The sequence below is a fragment of the Phyllobates terribilis genome, unplaced genomic scaffold (assembly GCF_046119375.1).
Source record: "Phyllobates terribilis strain yellow unplaced genomic scaffold, ASM4611937v1 Scaffold_4__5_contigs__length_816908805, whole genome shotgun sequence".
Classification (NCBI taxonomy): Eukaryota; Metazoa; Chordata; class Amphibia; order Anura; family Dendrobatidae; genus Phyllobates; species Phyllobates terribilis.
In genome coordinates, this window is record NW_027362764.1 from 605,275,995 (window position 1) to 605,298,732 (window position 22,738).

The 22,738-nt window shown below is 43.8% G+C and overlaps 1 protein-coding gene across 1 annotated transcript in view; it reads right to left on the reverse strand.

The window, feature by feature from the left end:
- PRKDC (protein kinase, DNA-activated, catalytic subunit) overlaps positions 1 to 22,738 on the reverse strand; it is a 427,433-nt gene that overhangs the window by 103,888 nt on the left and 300,807 nt on the right. The window contains exons 68-71 of the mRNA XM_073679277.1: positions 22,355 to 22,466; positions 22,076 to 22,262; positions 21,720 to 21,894; positions 19,062 to 19,240 (exon numbers count right to left, since the gene is read on the reverse strand). Of these exons, the coding sequence (XP_073535378.1) occupies positions 19,062 to 19,240; positions 21,720 to 21,894; positions 22,076 to 22,262; positions 22,355 to 22,466 (653 nt within the window). The remainder of the gene's footprint in view (positions 1 to 19,061; positions 19,241 to 21,719; positions 21,895 to 22,075; positions 22,263 to 22,354; positions 22,467 to 22,738) is intronic.

Genomic DNA, 22,738 nt, shown 5'->3' on the forward strand with positions numbered 1-22,738 from the left:
CACACAGCCCCAAAGCATGATGGAACCTCCACCAAATTTTACTGTGGGTAGCAAGTGTTTTTCTTGGAATGCTGTGTTTTTTTTGCCGCCATGCATAACGCCTTTTTGAATGACCAAACAACTCAATCTTGGTTTCATCAGTCCACAGGACCTTCTTCCAAAAAGAAATTGGCTTCTCCAAATGTGCTTTTGCATACCTCAGCCGACTCTGTTTGTGGCGTGCTTGCAGAAACGGCTTCTTTCGCATCACTCTCCCATACAGCTTCTCCTTGTGCAAAGTGCGTTGTATAGTTGACCGATGCACAGTGACACCATCTGCAGCAAGTTGATGCTGCAGCTCTCTGGAGGTGGTCTGAGGATTGTCCTTGACTGATCTCACCATTCTTCTTCTCTGCCTTTCTGATGTTTTTCTTGGCCTGCCACTTCTGGCCTTAACAAGAACTGTCCCTGTGTTCTTCCATTTCCTTACTATGTTCCTCACAGTGGAAACTGACAGGTTAAATCTCTGAGACAGCTTTTTGTATCCTTCCCATGAACAACTATGTTGAATAATCTTTGTTTTCAGATCATTTGACAGTTGTTTTGAGGAGCCCATGATGCCACTCTTAAGAAGAGATTCAAACAGGAGAACAACTTGCATGTGGCCACTTTAAGTAGCTTTTCTCAAGATTGCATACACCTGGCTATGAAGTTCAAAGCTCAATGAGGTTACAAAACCAAAAAAAGTGCTTTAGTAAGTCAGTAAAAAGTAGGTAGAAGTATTTAAAACAAGAAAATGATAAGGGTGCCCATACTTATGCACCTGTCAAATTTTGTTTGAATGCAGATTGCACATTTTCTGTTAGTACAATAAACCTCATTTCAAGGCAGAAACATTACTGTGTCCAACAGTTATTACATATATCAAACTGAAATAGCTGTTGCAAAAACACCAATTTTTATAAAACATTAAGCTTAAGATTAATAGGGGTGCCCTATATATAACTGTATAGTGCTGGTCTATCTTTTTAATGTAAAATTACTAAAGGCAGGAAATGCATAAAAAAGAAAATAAAAGAAATAAGGCAAAAAAAACAAACTCACACTTGCCTAATAATTCCAACACTGTACGAGCAGCCATGAGTACTCGCTAGAACGCCATGATCGCTTTCACATCAGAGGGTTTGAAGTATGAAAACTATAGTACTGAAGAAGCTTTAAAAAGAATCTGTCAATAGAATCAATCGACCTGAGCAGTCTATATGGCCATGCAAGTCATAGAAAGTTGAAAAAAGATGATACCTTGACATCTGCAATCAAATATCTTGTCCAGAAAAATCCACGTTGTTTTTTTTAAAAATATGTAAATGAGCCGTTAAGATCTAGGGACCGAACACAGACCCCCCCCCCCTGAGAATCTGCCTCCAAAGATTATTTTAAATAAGAGAGGTCATTACTTGTTACACGTGTGAGACATGTAGATCAGGAGGGCAGTTCATTACCAGTGTGAGAAATGTAGATCAGGAGAGCAGGTTGTTACTAGCGTGAGACATGTAGATCAGGAGGGCAGGTCGTTTCCAGCGTGAGACATGTAGAGCAGGTCGTTACCAGTGTGAGACATGTAGATCAGGAGGGCAGGTCGTTACCAGTGTGAGACCTGTAGATCAGGAGGGCAGGTCGTTACCAGTCTGAGACATGTAGATCAGGAGGGCAGGTCGTTACCAGTGTGAGACATGTAGATCAGGAGGGCAGGTCGTTACCAGTGTGAGACATGTAGATCAGGAGGGCAGGTCGTTACCAGTGTGAGACATGTAGATCAGAAGAGCAGGTCGTTACCAGTGTGAGACCTGTAGATCAGGAGGGCAGGTCGTTACCAGTGTGAGACCTGTAGATCAGGAGGGCAGGTTGTTACCAGTGTGAGACATGTAGATCAGGAGGGCAGGTCGTTACCAGTGTGAGACATGTAGATCAGGAGGGTAGGTCGTTACCAGTGTGAGACATGTAGATCAGGAGGGCAGGTCGTTACCAGTGTGAGACCTGTAGATCAGAAGAGCAGGTCGTTACCAGTGTGAGACCTGTAGATCAGGAGGGCCGGTCGTTACCAGTGTGAGACCTGTAGATCAGGAGGGCAGGTCGTTACCAGTGTGAGACATGTAGATCAGGAGGGCAGGTCGTTACCAGTGTGAGACCTGTAGATCAGGAGGGCCGGTCGTTACCAGTGTGAGACCTGTAGATCAGGAGAGCAGGTCGTTACCAGTGTGAGATATGTAGATCAGGAGGGCAGGTCGTTACCAGTGTGAGACATGTAGATCAGAAGAGCAGGTCGTTACCAGTGTGAGACCTGTAGATCAGGAGGGCCGGTCGTTACCAGTGTGAGACCTGTAGATCAGGAGGGCCGGTCGTTACCAGTGTGAGACCTGTAGATCAGGAGAGCAGGTCGTTACCAGTGTGAGACATGTAGATCAGGAGGGCCGGTCGTTACCAGTGTGAGACATGTAGATCAGGAGGTCAGGTCGCTACCAGTGTGAGACATGTAGATCAGGAGGGCAGGTCGTTACCAGTGTGAGACATGTAGATTAGGAGGGCCGGTCGTTACCAGTGTGAGACATGTAGATCAGGAGGGCCGGTCGTTACCAGTGTGAGACATGTAGATCAGGAGGGCAGGTCGTTACCAGTGTGAGACATGTAGATCAGAAGGGCCGGTCGTTACCAGTGTGAGACATGTAGATCAGGAGGGCCGGTTGTTACCAGTGTGAGACATGTAGATCAGGAGGGCCGGTTGTTACCAGTGTGAGACATGTAGATCAGGAGGGCCGGTCGTTACCAGTGTGAGACATGTAGATCAGGAGGGCCGGTCGTTACCAGTGTGAGACATGTAGATCAGGAGGGCAGGTCGTTACCAGTGTGAGACATGTAGATCAGGAGGGCAAGTCGTTACCAGTGTGAGACCTGTAGATCAGGAGGGCCGGTCGTTACCAGTGTGAGACCTGTAGATCAGGAGAGCAGGTCGTTACCAGTGTGAGACATGTAGATCAGGAGGGCCGGTCGTTACCAGTGTGAGACATGTAGATCAGAAGAGCAGGTCGTTACCAGTGTGAGACATGTAGATCAGGAGGGCAGGTCGTTACCAGTGTGAGACATGTAGATCAGGAGGGCAGGTCGTTACCAGTGTGAGACATGTAGATCAGGGGGGCAGGTTGTTACCAGTGTGAGACATGTAGAAAGATCAGGAGAGCAGACTGTCAGTCATTACATGTCTCACGCTGGAAATGGACCCTCATTTAAAATAAGGTCTGGAGGCAGATTCAGGGGAGTCTGTGTCCGACCCAAAGATCTTAACAGCTCATTTACATATTAATAAAAATCTGCCTCCAAAGATTATTTTAAATGAAAGAGGTCGCTACCAGTGTGAGACATGTAGATAGATCAGGAGAGCAGACTGTCAGTCATTACATGTCTCCCGCTGGTAACGGCACCTCTTTTAAAATCTGGAGGCAGATTCACGGCAGTCTGTGTCCGACCCAAAGATCTTAACAGCTCATTTACATATTAAGACAAATGTGGATTTCTCTGGAATAATTCATGGGATCGCAGAGATCAAGGTATCATTTTATTTAACTTTCTATGACCTGCCTGTCCATATAGATGGTTTAGGAGGTTTGATCATACTGACAAGATTTCCTTGAACCCCTTCACGACATCCGTCGTACATGTACGGCGCATATCAAAAGCAGGTGTATGGAGCTCCCACAGAAAACCCGCCCCATACCCGGCAGGTAGTGGCTGTATATTACAGCCATGACCTGCTGCTAACAATCTCCACCTGCGATAGTTAACTTGTTAAATGGTGCTGTCAATATCTGACAGCGACATTTAACATGCTCCGACATGCGTGTGCATTATTTGCTGCACCCATCAGCGCACCCGTGATGTGATCGCGGGTCGCAGTGTTAGGATTCCTGTTGTCCTTCTACAGTTTGACCACTAGTAGCTGCTATTGTTCATCTTAATAATTGTGCTGCAATTCCACACCTTACCACTGGAGGCTGCTGCTGTGTTCTGCAATTGCCCTTTACTAAGATAACAGATTCTGAACTTGTGGAATCTGTATTGTTTCCTTTTTGGGCCTACTTAAAGCCACATGGATCTCTCACTCATTGCTTGAGTACTGTGTCTAGCTGTTTTAGTCTAGTTCCAGTCTCCATCTCCTGGACTGTCTAACCCAGACTGTTCTCACCTATATTCGCCTTGTTTCCTACAACTTCCCTGCTAACTCCAAGAACATCTACTACCGCTTGCTGTTCCTTCTTGTGTTCCTTCGGCCACTGAATTCCAGCAGTGCTACGCCAGTATCGTGACACGTCGATGGGTTGTCATGACAGTCGGGGGATCAGCTTATGACCACCATGCCTGTCACTATGGAGTTCCTTTGAAACCCTGCCGGTGGCCGGGCTTTAAATGAGACTGTGATTTCTGATATATTCAGCGATGCTGTGACATCTTCAAGTCCTCTAAAGGGGGCCAACAATAACAGTGGAAAAAAAAAAAAGTTTAAAAAAATAAAAACCTAAAAATGTTCAAATCACCCCCCTTTACCCATTGAAAATAAAAAATATAAAAAAATAAAGATACACATATGTGGTATCACCACGTTCAGAAAAGTAAGATCTATCAAAATATAAAAACAGTTAACCAGATCGGTGAACACCGCAAACCGAAAAAATTCAAAAACGCCAAAATTAAGGGGTTTTTTTTTGGTTGCCGCAAAACCAGAAAAAAATGATGTAACAAGTGATCAAAAAGTCACATCTATCTCAAAATGGAACTAATAAAAATGTTGTCTTGTCCTGCAAAAAAATAACCCCTCACACAGTTCCATCTTCCAAAATAAAAAATATTACTAGTCTCGGAAAATGGTGACACCCAAAAAAATATATATATTTTTTGAAATCTTTTGACTTTTTTTCACCACTAAAATAATAAAAAAAACTGGACATAATGGGTAGCGCCATAATCATATTGATGAGGATAATCATATTGAAGGTCATTTTAATCACAAAATGTACACCGTAAAAACAATTCCCAAAAAACAATGCGTTTTCTTTTCACAATTTCAATGCACTTGGCATTTTTTCCCATTTTTCAGTACATTATGTGGTAAAATGAATGGTGTCATTCAAAAGGACAAACTGTCCCGCAAAAAAACAAGCCCTCATCCGTCTAATGTGGACAGAAAAATAAAAATGTTATGGCTCTGGGAAGAAGGGAAGGATAAAACGGAACACAAAAACAGTAATTGGCCACGGCCTGAAGGGGTTAAAGGACAAATATTACTTGGCTATGTTATAATTAGACAGTGTTCCTCTAGAGTAGGGGTGGGGAACCTCGGGACAATGGTCCAAAAAGCAGACCCTTTTCTCCAGCCCCCGGGCAGATTCCCGAGGACCGCAGTGCTTGGATAGGCAGCAGAGTGATGTATATACACCAGTCTCGTTGTCTCCTATGTGATGCATACTGCTCTCTCTGTGTCTCCAAGTGATGTGTATACAGCAGTCTCGGTGTCTCCTATGTGATGTATATACAGTAGTATTGGTGTCTCCTATGTGATGTATATACACCAGTCTCGTTGTCTCCTATGTGATGCATACTGCTCTCTCTGTGTCTCCAAGTGATGTGTATACAGCAGTCTCGGTGTCTCCTATGTGATGTATATACAGTAGTATTGGTGTCTCCTATTTGATGTATATACACCAGTCTCGTTGTCTCCTATGTATTGTATACAGCTCTCTGTGTCTCCAAGGGATGTATATACAACAGTTTGTTTCTTTTATGTGATGTATATACAGCAGTCTATGTGTCTCCTATGTGATGTATAGACAGCAGTCTCAGTGTATCCTATGTGATGTGTACTGCAGATGTCCCACTGCTTCAGATCTATAAATGTATCGTGAGCCGTGATGGATTTCCCACTGTCGGGAGACCTGCAGTGTAATATATATCTGTGTTCGGTACAACTTTACTGCGAGTTCTTTACAAAACTGATCATCACAAAGAGTTGCCTGGGCTCCAGACAGACGTAAATCTGGAAAAGCAGTTACGAGTAGCAACATCATCCATGCCACCGAACATCAGGATCGCACCCAAGAGAAGCAGTTCCAGCCATCACATTAGGGGTGAGTTGATTAAATGTTTGACCAAATATAGCAGGGTCATTTTTAAGTTGATAATTTTGTACGGACCCTGAAGTATGGTATAAATATCCAAATGGCCCTTGGCAGAAAAAAGGTTCCCCACCCTTGCTCTAGGATTTAGGATCACCTGGTCAGCAATAAGACATTCAATCAAACAATGGTGGAAAACAAAAAGTGCAAATAGATGTCCAGGAAAGAAATGAGTATAGTCTATCTGTTAATTTTTCCATTGATTTTTTTTTCTTTTTTGGATGTTTTTGTTCTACAGTGATAACATTTTGTTGTACAAGTGGGTTCACAACCGCTACAACAGCAGTACATATTAACTTATAGGATTTGGCATATAGTGACTTAAGTGGAACAATAACACTGCTATGTTTTAAGAATAAAGTTTCAATCTGCAGCAACGCATATGCAAATGAGGCAGGACTAGTCTGGAGGGGCATCTCTTCCCCTCGATTATTCCCTCCTCAGATGCTTCACATGGTTTGATTGAGAGCCTCAATGCTATTCCGTGTTCGTAGGACTGCTGACATGCGTGCATGCAACATGCTGGCAGTCGTCCTATAACGGAGAGTCTGTCAATCATGCCCAGGGAGGAATGTTTAGAAGGGACAGGACTAGTCTGGGGGAAGAAACGAACTAACCCTACCTCATTTGCATATGTATTGCTGTAAATTAAAGTGAAGATTTTTGGTACTTACCATAAAATCTCTTTCTGGTAGCCTTCATTGGGGGACACAGGAACCATGGATTAAGTTTGCTGACACCTGGAGACTGACACTAACAATAAACCTTAATAAAAAAAATGTTGTATTCTCCATAGCCTACCAGCCCCAAGCTACTCAGTTAATTGGGAAAGCAGTAGGAGAAGAAAAAGGACAAAAGAAAAGCACAACCAAACCGACAGGGAAACAATGTGAATGCATTCCAGAATTCAACCAATGGAGGGTGCAGTGTCCCCTAATGAAGGCAATGAGAACAAGATTTTACGGTAAGTACCAAAAATCTTCATTTTTCAGGCGCTTTATTGGGGGACAGCGGAACTATGTGATGTTCTAAAGCAGTCCCTGGAGTGGTGAATAACAAAAACCATACTGTTACCACAGGAAGAATCATCCTCACTCAGGCCATCGCTTGAGCACCTTACTGCTAAAACTTGCATTTGCTTGTTCAAAATGGTCAACTCCTAAAAACATAGAAAAGGTGTGCACAGATGACCAAGTAGCCGCCTTACAGAGTTGCAATACAGATGCCTGGTGTTTGACGGCCCAGGAGGTTCCCACAGTCAAGTAGAGTGAGCCCTAACCCTGAATGGGAGTGTGCTGGCCTGGCCTTAGCCTGATACACTTCCAGAATGGTAGATCGAATCTAAAGAGTAATGCTTGCCTTAGAGGCAGACAGGCATTCAAAGTCTCAACGGAGCGGTGACAAATAGTACTGCACAGCTCTGCCCATATCCAGCATGTGCAAAGCCCTCTCAGCAGGATGAGAGGGCAAAGGACAGAAAGAAGGAAGGACATTGTCCTCATTAATGAGGATAACAGAAAGCACAGTAGGGAGACAAGAAGGTACCGGACGCAAAATCACCTTGTTCAAGTGAAGGACAAGGAAAGAGCGCGAAAGAGCAGGGCAGTTAGCTTAGAAACCTGCTTGATGCAGGTAATTGCTGTTAGGAAAGTCACCTTACAGGAGACATGGAATGGCAAGATGCCCCTAATCGGATTAAAAGGCAGGGACAGAATAGTGTCTAAAACAAGATTGAGGTCCAATGCATCCATGAAGGTGGGGATGGAACAGCAGCCACGAATGTGTCACCCCCCCTGGAGAAAAGTCTTGACCTGAGGCATGGAAACCAGATCCCTCTGGAGCATAATAGTCAATTCTTAACATGGCCCCTGTGGAAACCAAGAGCCACTCCCGACTCCAGGTCAGACTGCAAAAAGGAGAAAAGCACTATAAGGGAGAAAGAAATAGGAGCGAAGACATTGGACTCACATAAAAGAAAATGGCACATACAGTTGAAACCAGAAGTTTACATACACTATATAAAAAGACACATATACATGTTTTTCTCAATATCTGACATGAAATCAGAATAAACTATTCCTGTTTTAGGTCAATTAGGATTACCATAATTTTTTATATTTGCCAAATGCCAGAATAATGAGAGAGAATGGTTTAAGGCATTTTTATTACTTACTGCAAAGTCAAAAGTTTACATACATTTCATTAGTATTTGGTACCATTGCCCTTAAACTGAATGACTTGGGTCAAACATTTGGGATATCCTTCCACAAGCTTCTCACAATAGTTGGTTGGAATTTGGGCCCATTCCTCCTGACAAAACTGGTGTAACTGATCCAGGTTTGTAGGTCGCCTTGTTCGCACCTGCCTTTTAAGCTTTGCCCATACATTTTCAATAGGATTGAGATCAGGGCTTTGTGATGGCCACTCCAAAACATTGACTTTGTTATCCTTAAGCCACTATGTTACCATTTTGGCAGTATGCTTCGGGCCATTGTCTATTTGGAAGACTCATTTCTGCCCAAGCTTTAACTTTCTGGCTGATGTTTTGAGATGTTGCTTCAGTACTGCCACATAATTTTCTTTTCTCATAATGCCATCTATTTTGTGAAGTGCATCAGTCCCTCCTGCAGCAACACAACCCCGCAACATGATGCTGCCACCCCCGTGTTTCACAGTTGGGATGGTGTTTTTAGGCTTCCAAGCTTTTCCCTTTTTCCTCCAAACGTAACGATGGTTATTATGCCCCAAAATTTAAATTTTGGTTTCATCAGACCACAGGACAGGTCTCCAAAAATTAAGGGCTTTGTTCCTGTGTGCATGTGCAAACATTATTCTGGCTTTTTTATGTTACTTTGGGAGTAATGGATTCTTCCTGGCAGAGTGGCCTTTCACCACATGTTGATACAGTACTTGTTTCACTGTGGATATTGACACAATCTTACCAGCTTTCGCCATCATCTTCACAAGGTCTTTTGCTTTTGTCCTTGGGTTGATATGCACATTTCGGACCAAAGCACGATCACCTCTGGGACACAGAACCCGCCTCCTTCCTGAGCGGTATGATGGCTGGACATTCCCATCTTGTTTGTACTTGCGTATAATTGTTTGTACAGATGAACGATGCACCTTCAGGTATCTTGAAATTGTACCCAAGGATGAACCAGTCCACAATTCTCTTCCTGATATCTTGGCTGATTCCTTTAGACATTGCCATGATGCTACACAAAGAAGCAGTGTGTTTCAGGTGTGTATTAAAATACATCCACAGGTGTGTCTCTAATTAACTCAGATGTTGCCAAAAAAACTATCAGAAGCTTCCAAACACATGACTTCATCATATGGGCAGTACAGAATTGTTTAAAGGCATAGTAATCTTCGTATATGTAAACTTTTGACTTTGCAGTAAGTAATAAAAATGATCACCCCCCGTCCCAGTGATCACCCCCGTCCCCGTCCCAGTGATCACCCCCGTCCACGTGATCACCCACCCCCTCCTCCCAGTGATCACCCCCCCCTCCTCCCAGTGATCACCCCCCCCGTCCCAGTGATCATCCCCCCCCGCAAACCCAGTAATCACCCCCCCCTGATGCTGCCAGCCTCCTACCCCCCTTGCTGCCCCAGGGTTCACCCCCTTGCTTCTGCTACTGCCGGCTCCTGCCCCTCTTTCTGCCCCAGTGATCACCCCCCTTGCTGCTGCTGGCTCCTCCATCTCCTCAGCCCCCTCCTACACCTGACCGCCCCCTCATGCGCCCCATGTGCCTGAGCGTGCCCCGTGTGACTGAGCACGCCCCCTACGCCTGACCGTCCCCTACACGTGACTGCAGAAGGTTACACCAAGCACTCACACACACACACGTACACTCACACTATAATAAAGTTTCGACTTTTTTTTTTTTTTTTTTTTTTTTTTTTTTTTTTTTACACACGCACACAAAACGTCCCGCCCGTCCCGCTCATCCCAGTCTAGGGTGTACTCAGCTGAGGAGGCTATGTCAGGTTGGTGTGTGTGTTGTAGTGTATGTGAGGTTGTGTGTGTGTGTGTGTGGTGTATACTCTACACTATACCACACCGCACACCAACCTGACATACACTACACAATTTGTGAAGCACTTGGGGGTTCAAAATGCTCACCACCCATCTAGATAAGTTCCCTGGGGGGTCTAGTTTCCAAAATGGGGTCACTTGTGGGGGAGCTCCAATGTTTAGGCACACAAGGGCTCTCCAAACGCGACATGGTGTCCGCTAACAAATTGAATGGAAAATCGGCTCAAATTGTTAGCGGACACCATGTTGCGTTTGGAGAGCCCCTGTGTGCCTAAACATTGGAGCTCCCCCACAAGTGACCCCATTTTGGAAACTAGACTCCCCCAGGGAACTTACCTAGATGCATAGTCAGCACTTTAAACCCCCAGGTGCTTCACAAATTGATCTGTGAAAACAAAAAAGTACTTTTTTTTTCACAAAAATATGTGGTCATAAACCACTGGCAAGGCTCAGAAGGGAAGGAGCGCAATTTGACTTGTGGAGCTAATTTTCCATTCAAAAAGTGAAATGGCGCTCCTTCCCTTCTGAGCCCTGCCGTGCGCCCAAACAGTGGTTTATGACCACATATGAGGTATCTGTGTACTCAGGAGAAATTGCCCAACAAATTTTAGGATGCATTTTATCCTGTTACCCATGTGAAAATTAAAAAATTTAGGCTAAAAGAAAATTTTTGTTAGAAAAATTAAAATGTTCATTTTTTTTCTTCCATGTTGCTTTAGTTCCTGTGATGCACCTGAAGGGTTAATAATCTTCTTGAATGTAGTTTTGAGTAGCTTGAGGGGTGCAGTTTTTGGAATGGTGTCACTTTTGGGTGTTTTCTCTCATGTACACCCCTCAAAGGGACTTCAAATGTGATGTGGTCACTAAAAAAAATTGTTTTGTAAATTTTGCTGGAAAAAAGATAAATTGCTGATGAACTTTGAACCCTTCAAACTTCCTACCAAAAATTTTTTTTTTCCAAAATTGTGCTGATGTAAAGTAGACATGTGGGAAATGTTATTTATTAACTATTTTGTGTCACATCACTCTGTTTTAGCAGAATAAAAATTCAAAATTTGAAAATTGCGAAATTTTCAAAATTTTTCACATATTTTTGATTTTTTCACAAATAAACGCAAATATTATCGACCTAAATTTAATACTAACATAAAGCCCAATATGTCACGAAAAAACAATCTCAGAATCGCTAGGATCCGTTGAAGTGTTCCAGAGTTTTTACTTCGTAAAGGGACACTGGTCAGAATTGACAAAAATGCCAAGGTCTTTAGGGTCAAAATAGGCTGGGTCCTGAAGGGGTTAAAACATTCTCTCTCTCTCTCGTTATTCTGGCATTTGGCAAATAGTAAAAATTATGGCAATCCTAATTGACCTAAAACAGGAAAGCTTTATTCTGATTTCATGTCAGATATTGAGCAAAACATGGATGTGTGTCTTTTTATATAGTATATGTAAACTTCTGGTTTTAACTGTACATAACAAGGAGGGCTTTACTGTCCTGATCATGGTTTAGATAACTGGATCACAAAGGCCTGAAGCTCTTTCTCAGCATCATGGCTTCAAGAGCCATGCCATTAAATTGAGCTACTGTGAATTGTAATGAAATGGAGAATCATAGGAAAGCAGATCTGGATGGAAGTGCCCATGAGCGTACGCTTAACATGATCTTCGGTGCCATTACAATTTATTCAGAATGACAGGAACCCATTTTGTCTTGATCTTCTGGAGAAACATGGATAGGAGGGATCATGGTGTAAACAGGTAAGGGAATGTGAACTGTGACCAAAGAATTTCCAACACGTCAACCGCGACTGCCAGAAGATCTTGAGACCTGTCCACAAACTTTTGCACCTCACACTTCAGTCTGGATGCCATCAGATCGAAATTTGGCGTGACCCAATAAAGACAAGTTTAGCTGACGACCTCCGGATGAAAATATCACTCTCCTGCCGATAACTCCTGGCGATTGAAAAAAAAAAAAATATAAAACCCTGCATCCGGGTATGTGGATCGCTGAAATTCCCGGCACTCAACTGTTCTATGCTCAATCCAGAATTCCTGAGACCTCTGCCATGGCTGATCACCTAAAAGTACCACCGGGATGGTTCATGTTTGCCACCGAACTTGTATTGTTTGGCTGGATGGGTAGACCCGAAGGAAGGTGTTATTGAAGAATACGTGTATGGCCATGAGCTCTGTGATGTTGACTGAAAAAGGTTTTCTGCCTCTTCCAGGAGCTCTGAATGGAGAACTGGCGGAAAATCACCCCCCAGCCAAGGAAGCTTATGTCTGTTGTCAGAATCTGCAATTGAATAGGGCAGAAAGAATGATCCTGGTACAATAGGTTGCAAATCAAATCACCAGCCAAAAGACTGGCGGACGTGAAAAGGTAGATGGACTGGTCGAACTAAGGAGATAACAGACCTGTCGGAATAAGTAAGGAGGGTGCTCTGCAAACTTCAGTAATGAAACTGAGAAAATGGAATTGCATTGAAGGCCCCCACCATCTTGCCAAGAATGCTCATGCAGAAGTTTAGGTTTTGATGGTCGCCTCAAAGACCGGATGATCGAATGCAGAGTTCCCAGGAGAAAGACTTTCACCTGAGCTTTGTCGAACAACATCCCTAATAAAAAAAAGTAGGCATTGCACCGGGACCAGAGAGGGCTTTGCTCTTTTGAGAATCCACCTGATGTGAGACACGGTGTTCAAGACAATCTGTAGACTCTGCAGGTTAACAGAGTAGGAAAGAGCCTTGATGAGAATGTTGTCCAGGTAGAGAATAACCACGCAGAGCCAAAGTTGAGCCAAGACCTTTGTGAAAGGGAAAAGCCACAAATTGAAAGTGATCCTGGCTGATCACAAAGTGGAGAAACCTCTGGTGAGCGGGGTAGATGACAATGAGGAGGTAGGCATCCCGAATGTCCACCGTAGACAAGAATTCCCCGGGTTCCATGGAGGCGATGACAGAGAGTGTTATGCACACGCCCGGGCTAAGCGGCGTGTGCGTGTGATTGGTAGTGATTCCACTGGACCGTGCCGGAGAGTGAATGCCTGGAGGGGCGTGACTAAGTATTCACCCGATCCGACCAGGGTCGCACGACGGCATACGACGCCAGTGCACCAAGGAGGAACCGAGCAGAGGGACCAGGTGCTACTCCAGGACAGACCCCGGACACGGCTGTTGACCCACACAGGGGAATACAGGAACAGGCTGGTAGGCTGGCACACAGACTGGTGGGTATAGGCAGGCACGACTGGTATGCAGGCAGGCGGGTATGCAGGCAGGGGGATAAAGACAAGCACAGCTAGAGTGCAGACAGGGAGGCACTAGCAGGTAGGAACACAGGCGGGATAGGACCCAGTACACACCGGGACTCAGGAACAATACAGGCAGAGGGTTACAGGCAAGCACAGCTAGAGTGCAGACAAGGCTGAGCAGGGAGGACAGGGCTCTGTTCACACGGAACAGACAGGAAGGGAAAGACAGAGCCAGATACTCACACAGTACTTGCAGAGACAACAAGCAGGAGTTAGGTACGAGTTCAGACTCTGCAGAAAAAGGAAGGGAACGGACATAGAGGCAAAACAGGTAAAGGACAGGAGAGAGTTCAGACTGGAACTGAGTGTACGGAGGAGACCGACACTGCAGAGGGATACAGGAGCGGGTCTGGGAATACGGCCCCCAGAGAGGCGGGACGAACAGGCAAGGAGCGTGTTCAGACAGGACAGACCAAACACAGGAGCGGGTCTAGGAAATCGGCCACTAGAAGGCGGAACGAACAGGCAAGGAGCGTGTTCAGACAGGACAGACCAGACACAGGAGCGGGTCTAGGAAATCGGCCACTAGAAGGCGAGAGGAACAGGCTAGGAGCGAGTACAGACAGGTCAGACAAGATACAGGAACGGGTCTAGGTAATCGGCCCCTAGAAGGCAGGAGGAACAGGCTAGGAGCGTGTTCAGACAGGACAGACAAGAGAACACAGAAAGGACTCAGTTCAGACACGGGAGCTGATACCGCAAAGCAGGAGACATACAGGACTCAGTTCAGACACGGGAACTGATACAAAAAGCAGGAGACAAGAGACGGGACCTGGCACCTTCAGAGTGCAAGCACACACTGAAGGAAACACTATGCTCAGGCAGGGATAGAAGGGAGCTGCTGAGCTATATACCAAGTGACAGACAGCAATAGGCTGAGGACGCACAAGGGGTGTGACCCACAGCAGGTACAAAAGGCAGGAAGTGATCGGGCGCCGCCCTTAAGCAGCAGAAACAGACACAAACAGACAGCATGGAGGGAAGCCAGAGAGACATTCTGGACAGGAGATCAAGTGCGCCCTCTTGCACAGTGGGAGATGGACCACCATGCAAGGACGCCGCCAGGTATGTTACAGAGAGAAGAGACTCAATCCTGAATTGACACAGTCAGATCCTCTTGTTTAGTAGCCTTAGGTCCAGAATGACTGAGTCGTCGATCTTGGGTATTACGAATAGATTCGAGTAGAAACCCTTGAAGAGTTCCTGAGGCGGGACCGGTACAATTACCCCTGCCTGGAGAACAAAATCTATGGCTTAGCCAAAACTGGTCGAGGCAGTGGTCCTAGGGGGACAAGACCTGAAGTATCTATCTGAAACGGTACTGTAGGAGAGTGGTGAACGCTATCCTGTAACTGGAGGATATTGCTTCTCTGACCCAGACATCGATGACAGGTGAATGCCATTCGTCCTGGAGGAGAAGGAGATGGCCGTCCAACCGAGAGGAGGTCCCAGGTTAGAGTAGTCTGTCATGCCATGGACATTCTGTTGCATGTAGACGGAGAAACTTTGTCTCCTGGACTGCATCGCCACCAGGATGTGGAGACTTGAAAGATGGTTACGTTATTTTGTGTGGAGCTGGAGGTCTGTTCTGCCAATAAAAATGGACGAAGAGATGGAATTGACAAGTCCTGCATCTATGAAATTGGAGCCTGGGCATCAACTGAGAGAGTAAAGCACTCCTGCTGCCAGTGGTGTCCGCAATAACCTTGTCCAATCTGGTCCCAAACAGGCGAAAACTCTGAAAAGTAAATCCTGTATGGCATTTCTTGGACATAAAGTCTGCTCTTCAAGTCTTGAGCCATAAAATGCGGTGAACAGCCATAAATATTGATTGTCACTTGAGCCATCCAAAAAAGAGCAAAGAAACTTGCCAGCGTAAACAATATAGTCGGCCATGTACAGACTAACTCAGTCCTAGGGGATCCTGAAAGACTGCCCTACCGGAGACGTTTAAGCATAGGCAGTAATCATCTTGGAGATCCAAGTGGTGACTAATGTCAGGCACAGGATAGAGGCTGTCATTAAAAAACTAACCTGATCATGCGTCCATCTATAGGGTCCTTTAGAGCTACTACCTATGCGATAGGAAGGGTGGTAGTTCTTGATAAGAGAAACTCCGGAGTGTCCACCACAGAACATGTTCACCAAGTAGCCACCTGCTCTGCTGCGAAGGGGTACAATATTACCATGCATCCCAGTCTATGGAAAGGTCGGTTTGGACGTTCCATTCATTAACAAGCATCCTTACAAACTCCTCATAGGTGGAGAAACATCTAGCCATATGTCTACCTCTTCTAAAGAACCCGGACTTTGTGGTGGGAAAGGGGTCCACCTCAGTGACTTTTAGCGATTGGTTCACTGCTTGTACGAGACTAATCAATCATTTCTCTTTGCTTCCTCACCTGATAGGAGTCCAAATGCAAGTCTGAGTCGCAACTAGGATATGATATTTCTGGAGAGCGGGCCTTAGGAAGGAAAAAACGTGTCCGTGACCAAGTTCCAGGAGACGCGGAGGGTGATGGACGATTAACTGATCCGAGGTTGCTGGGACCACTTACGCGATCTGCCATGTTGGTTTAGTGTACCTGTTGTGTCTGACTCACTCTGGGCAATGGACAGAGTATCAGGGGTGATAGCGGCCTTGGGCAGCCCCTCCACAACCATAACCTAAGTCTGGGACACCTTGGTTAATTATACAGGCAGCACAGTTTGCTATGGATTGGCCTAAAGGAAACTTGAGCTTACAGGAGGCGGAGGCATAATGGGTAACCAGGGCATGCAAGCATGCACAATGATCTCTTAGCTCACACATGATAAGAAATACTGAAGGCAAATAGGTAGAAAAAACAGAAGCGATAGCCGATGCCAGGAATGAGAGAGCTGCTGGGGCGCCACTTGTGACAGTCTCTCGGCAAACAGAAGAGCCCTAACCGATTCTAGAAAGAGACTTCATTCTGCTGAGGGCGAGAGTGATGAGGCCCAGTCCTGATGTTACCAAGGACAGGACGGATGATGACCAAGGACAGGCTGGCTGTGACCAAGGACAAGCTAGTCGGTAAAACAGCAGACGCCAGTAGGACTGAAAAATGCCCAGTGGCATGAAGACGAAAGAAGTGCAAAACCGAAGAGTCATTGACAGAGTCCCAGGGAGAATTGTTCTGGTAAGACTCCATGAAAATGACAGCACCTCTTAACAAGAGGCGGAAGGGGCGGCTCCTCTTGCGGGCGGGAGCTCGCTGGCAGCACTGATTTGCTGGTGGTAGAGGCATGGCCTGCCAAGAGCCAGCTAGGCCAAAAGGAAGCCAGGAACAAAATTAGAGTCCAGGATCCATCCAGAGGCTCAGGAATACCACAGCCGAGCACAGGAAGGTTTGGAAGGGGAAAGGTGCAGCCCCTCAAGCTGTGGTGGCACAGAGGACCAGAAAAGAGACAATGAGAAATGCACACACAAGGAAAGGGCGAGGAATGACTAGGGCCAATTGCCAGGGTGCCTAGATGACACCACAGACCTGCAAGAAAGAGGTTACTAGAGAGGCTGCAGGGTAGCCAGGGCAACGCAGGACGCAGCAAAGTACATACTTAACTGTTCTCAGGAGGCTTGATCCTGTGGACTAGGACCCGATATTGCTGGAAATCCCAGCTCCATATTCTGCGCAATGCAACATGCCATGCTCTGGAAGAATCTGGGACAAGAGTCCAAAAGGCAAAAGGACCAAACGCTAAGTATACTTGTTCGCCGTCCGCATTGAGGTACTATGGCGCCATGGTCATGCCATGCCGATGAGATAAGATACAGGCTGACCTTTACAGGCTGTATTATCCATTGCTTAGTGGGATGAAACAGAGTGGCCCATCCCACTCTGTTACCCATACTAAAGGAAAAGGAAAGAGAAAGGTTAGCTCCTAACTTAATAAATCTTAGGTAAAAACGGGTCTGAAACTCAGATCTGCGTCTGCCTCCTATTGGGCACTAAGTAAACAAGTACCTTGGTGCCAGTAGGCTAGGTATATTCTGCTGGGGAGCAGATTACATCTTTTGTTTAGGAGTATTATTAGTGTCAGCATCCAGATGGCATCAGACTTAACCCATGGTTAGCGTGTACCCAATGAACAGCCAGACAAACTTTAATTTTTAATCATAGTAGAGTTACTGTTTCACTTAGACTTCATTATAATACAGGTTTTAGCCCATATTAAGCTTTAGCAGCAGCTTTGAAGAGCTATGGGGCCTGATAGATATCTTATAATAAACTTTTGTAATGTTTAAAGCATTAAGAAATTAAAATAAAAGAAAAAAAAAATACAAACAAATATGCAAGGTTTACCAAGCATACATGTTTATAGCAGAATATATCTGTATACCTGTTGCATGTAAAGGTATACTGTAGAAAAAAAAATATACCGTGCAGATGATGATTTTTTTCTTTTTTAGCAACAGGAGTAATGAGTTATCCTTTAGCACACCTTTACAGTGGTATGTGTGGCAGACTACCCTCAGTCTGTCAATAGGAACAGGGACTGACACTCTCTGTTTGCATACAGAAGATGGAACAATTGTAAAATGAGGATATTCTATCATATGCTACTATTTTATCTTTAGCCATTTTGCAAAGCTAACACAGTGTTCTGTATACAAAGGAAAAAATGTGGGGTCAAAGTCTGAGGCCTTGTTACAACGCACCTGTCAGCAGGATTGTGCTTAGTAAACTACATACACTGTCAGGTGGGCGACATTACACTGATTAATATGATACCTTGGTTGATGAAATCCATGCTGTGGCTCTTGTGTAATTTTTACTTTCAGTTTGGAGATAATGATATGCTCGTGGCAGGCGCTCTATCTGGTGCTCTGCTTACATATTCATCTGTATGCTCTTATGACAGCTCACTGATCATTCACTGACCTGCCTCCTATTTTATCTAGCCCCGCACTACTAGATGCATTATGTAAAATAGGAGGAAGGTCAGTGAAGGCACAATGAGCTGTCATAAGAGCATACAGATGAATATGTAAGCAGAGCACCAGATAGAGCGCCTCCCACAGGTCGCCCAGAAGCACGGGCATATCGTTATCCCCAAACTGAAAGTAAAGATTACACAAGAACCACAGGACGGATTTCATCAAACAAGGTATCATTTTAATCAGTGTAATGTCGCCCACCTGACAGTGTATGTGGTTTACTGGGCACAATCCTGGTGACAGGTGCGCTTTAAGGATCTTGTTAGGTTTTACTTTTTTAATAATGAGTTTGAGGGGAAAGTGTGATCTGCTTGACTTGGGTATTAAAGACAACCTGTTGTGAGGCCAATATTCCTATCTACTATCTAATGCTTTGCACAGTTATTGAGTTGTTCAATAAAAAAAAGTTAGAAACATGCAGTCCCCCTGTTATCACTTGGCTGGATAAATTAGCAGGTTTTATTATTTTTATGTAAAATCAAAATGACAATAATTGTAGAACATTACTAATACATAGCTGTGACACATGTTTGCACTTACCTCACTTTCTGATCCTGCAAGCTCTGTTACTTTTCTAGCCTTTGATTCCTCAATTTTACCCAGACAATCTGGTTCTTTGCTGAGCGCATCACCCATGATTTTATAAGTGCCGCCCAGTAACATATTGTGATATCGGAATGACTGAGGAAATCTGTGTAAATCTTCAAGGCTGCTCTCCTCTGTAAAGTTACGAAACACAAAATATATTCAGTGAGCAAGAGTCAAAGCCATTTTCTGACTACAATGATATTTAAATGATTTATATGGCTTATGCACAAAGATGCCTGAAATAAGCAGACTGGTGTCGTGTCTCCTAATTGTGACTGCTGTACACCAAGCTAGAACGATTGCTAATAGAATGAAAATCAATTGCATTGCCAGTTTTCATTTATCCATTTTAATATCCAACAAAACAAATGTGAAACAGAGAACACTTCAATCCCAACACTTCAATTTCCATAATAACGAAACAAAGTCTCTGCAAAACCATAGCAACCAACTATTACAATCACAAAATTATGTGGATTAAAAAAACTGTACTAAAGGGTTATTCCCACCAAATCACGTTCCAAGTATCAATTTGAAATAATGGATAACTTGCGGATTGCTGGTGGTCCCACAACTCTGATCACCAGCAATCCCAAGATCAGAACCTTGCAGCCCTGTCTAGAACGGAGGGAGGGTGCTTGCACAGCTTCTGCTCCATTCTCTTTCTGTGGGGTTTCCGAACACTGCACATGACTATTTCCCGTAGGCTCATAGACAATGAATGGGTTCATGTGCGGCCTCTGCTTCATTTGGAGCAGGGATGTCAAATTTAAACACACTGAGGGCCAAAATGAAAAACTTGACAAAGTCGCGGGCCAACCAGTATACAGTATAATGGGCCCAACATAGTCCTCCATACAGAATAATGAGCCCCACATAGACCTCCATACAGTATAATGGCCCCCCCATAGGGGTGGTGGTTCTGGTGTCAGGGGCCAAATATACCACCCTGCGGGCTAGATTTAGCCCACGGGTTGGAGTTTGACGTGTATGATTTAGAGAATGGCTACCCAGCCCCATTTTAAATGTCAAAATTACCCATCTACATTTGTGAGTTCAGTTGGTCTGTTCTAGAAGCAAACAAAATTCATTGCTACAATGAATCAGTTGTATAACTGATACAAACATAAGAGGGGCCTTACAGACTATTTTGGGGAAAATAAAAATAATAAAACCAAAATAATGTGGTTGCATACGTGTGAACACCCTTTTATAATTGGGGATATGGTTGTGTTCAGAATTAGCCAATTTAATCTGATGTTAAATAGTAGTCAATACACAGCTTCCATTATTACAGTGATTACTATTGACCCCATATAAAGTTGTTTTTTTTTAAACTTATTTATAGACAAAACCGTAACAAAACCAGAATATAGAGCAATCAACATAATTGCCAAGAGCAAAGTGAAACAGCGCTTTACAGAGAATATGTCATATAATAGACAATACATAAAAGAAATAAAGGTCCTCAGAGATACAAGCAACCATAACGTAAGCAAAATTCCACATTGCGGTTTTTAGTTTTATCAAAGTTTTTCACTTTTTGAATAGAAGGAGAAAAATCATAGAGTAAAGAGAAGTTCGTAAAGAGGAGTTAAACAAAAAGACATGTGGGGAGGGAAAGGAGATAAACAACCCCATATAAAGTTTAGCTGATCTACTGGGATTTTCCTCACATTTTCTTACTTGCATTTACAGCAAAAGTCATGGTCCATAAGCAGCTTACAACACAGCAAAGGTATCTAATTGTTGTAAGTTTTATCAGTCAGGAGAAGGGTACAAATAAATTGTAGGGCATAAAATATACCACAGACCTGGAGGTCTATCAAAAATTGCTGAAAAAAGAGAAGAAAATTGGTCTGGAAGGCAGCCAAGAGGTCTACTGGAACATTAAAGGAGCTGCAGGAATTTCTGTGACAACATTCTCCCGTATGCTTCATATGTTTGGCCTGTGGGGTACAGTGGTAAGATGGAAGCCTTTTCTTAGAAAAAAAAATGTAAATATCCAAATCCAGCCAAGTTTTGCCAAAACCTACATCAACTGTGCCTAATGCATGGGTGAGAATGTTTTATGGTTTGATGAGACCAGGGCTTTAGCCAAAGTGGAGGAAATTATGAACATTTACAAATAACAGTCAAACCTTACTTTGTGTCAGCTGACCTCAATGTTCTACAGTTACATAGGTTGAAAAAAAAGACTCGGGTCCATCAAGTTCAATCTTATTCCACCAATTATACATTCTGAATAAAGGCAGAGCAGGACAGGAGCCCATGGACTGGTGTCTGAACAGTCGGACTTCTGTCTGCTCTGCTCTTATTCACATTGAGGTCGGATGAAACAAGGTAAGATTTTAATACTAGAGACAGGACCATCCTGATTGGGTACACCTTGTGGTGGTGGAATGGCTTTTATGTTTGTTTTTTTTTGTTTTTTTTTTATCAAAATAGCATTAACCAAGTACCCTATGTTATTTACATGTTCTATTACTATTTACTTTCTACAGGGTATATTGCTCATTTTGTTTTTTCCTTGGGTTTTGTACATCATATATGTGGTAGAAACATGAGGGCAATATCTAATTTAAGCAATGACTATTGCCTAATTCTTACCGAGTAAAGAGACTGTTTTCAGTACAGTCAGTAATTTCTCAGGACTTCTTTGGCTTTCACTTCGGCTGTGACTGTACCGACAATAACTGTGAACCCATTTTATAGACCAGTCTTTGTTGCTTTTCGACTCTTGATGAAGCTCCTTCAAAAGTTTCATGGCAACCGAGAAGTTGCTCTACAGAAGAGAAAAGTACTTACTTTGTGTTCAGAAACAAGGCACCGTGATGTGAAGTAACAGAGTAGACATAAAGCAGGCAAAACTCACAAAAACTGTATTACCAATAGAGCTTCCCCACTGCACCAAGCATCAGTGCATGTAAATGCCATACCTCACAGTACATTTCAGAATTTTCTACCTGTTTCCGGGCACTGTCAATCATCTTCATTTTCATGACAAATTTGCATTTTCTGATGAGAAGGCTCACATCTTCTTGCTGGTTTGCTTCCACGAGTTCACTGTCCTCACTCACACTGTCTATTTCCATACTTTCCTCCAGCAGCTGACCGGATAGTCTTTCTTTGATTTTATCCAGGAAGAAGCACCTGAAAACAATGAGAATAAGTGATGAATAATGTAAAGGTCATAACAGTGTAATATGGGAACAATCATTTAGCAGACCATACGCCAGTTATACCTATTAGTAATGACGTCATCCCAGATGTGCATGGGATCCATTTTCTCATCTGGATACCGACTCATCCAGAGATAGAACAGCCTTCTCAGAGAGGGCAGGGATGATAAATTACCTGAAAGCAATTAATAGCTAGAACAATCAAATGTTGTATTTTCCACTGTATAAGAAAGGTTAATCATGCTGCACTTCCTAAACACAAAAATTCAGTAAAAATAATTATGTGTGATAAACTTTTTTAGTAGTACAAGTCAAAAGGATAAGGATAGCCACTGTAAGGCTATAATGCAGTTTATATCACGTTCTTGTATCAGAGATAAATGTCGGGAAATATTACCAATGTATACCCCTGATCCAAGGCAAAATGGAAATATAGAAAACAGTGGA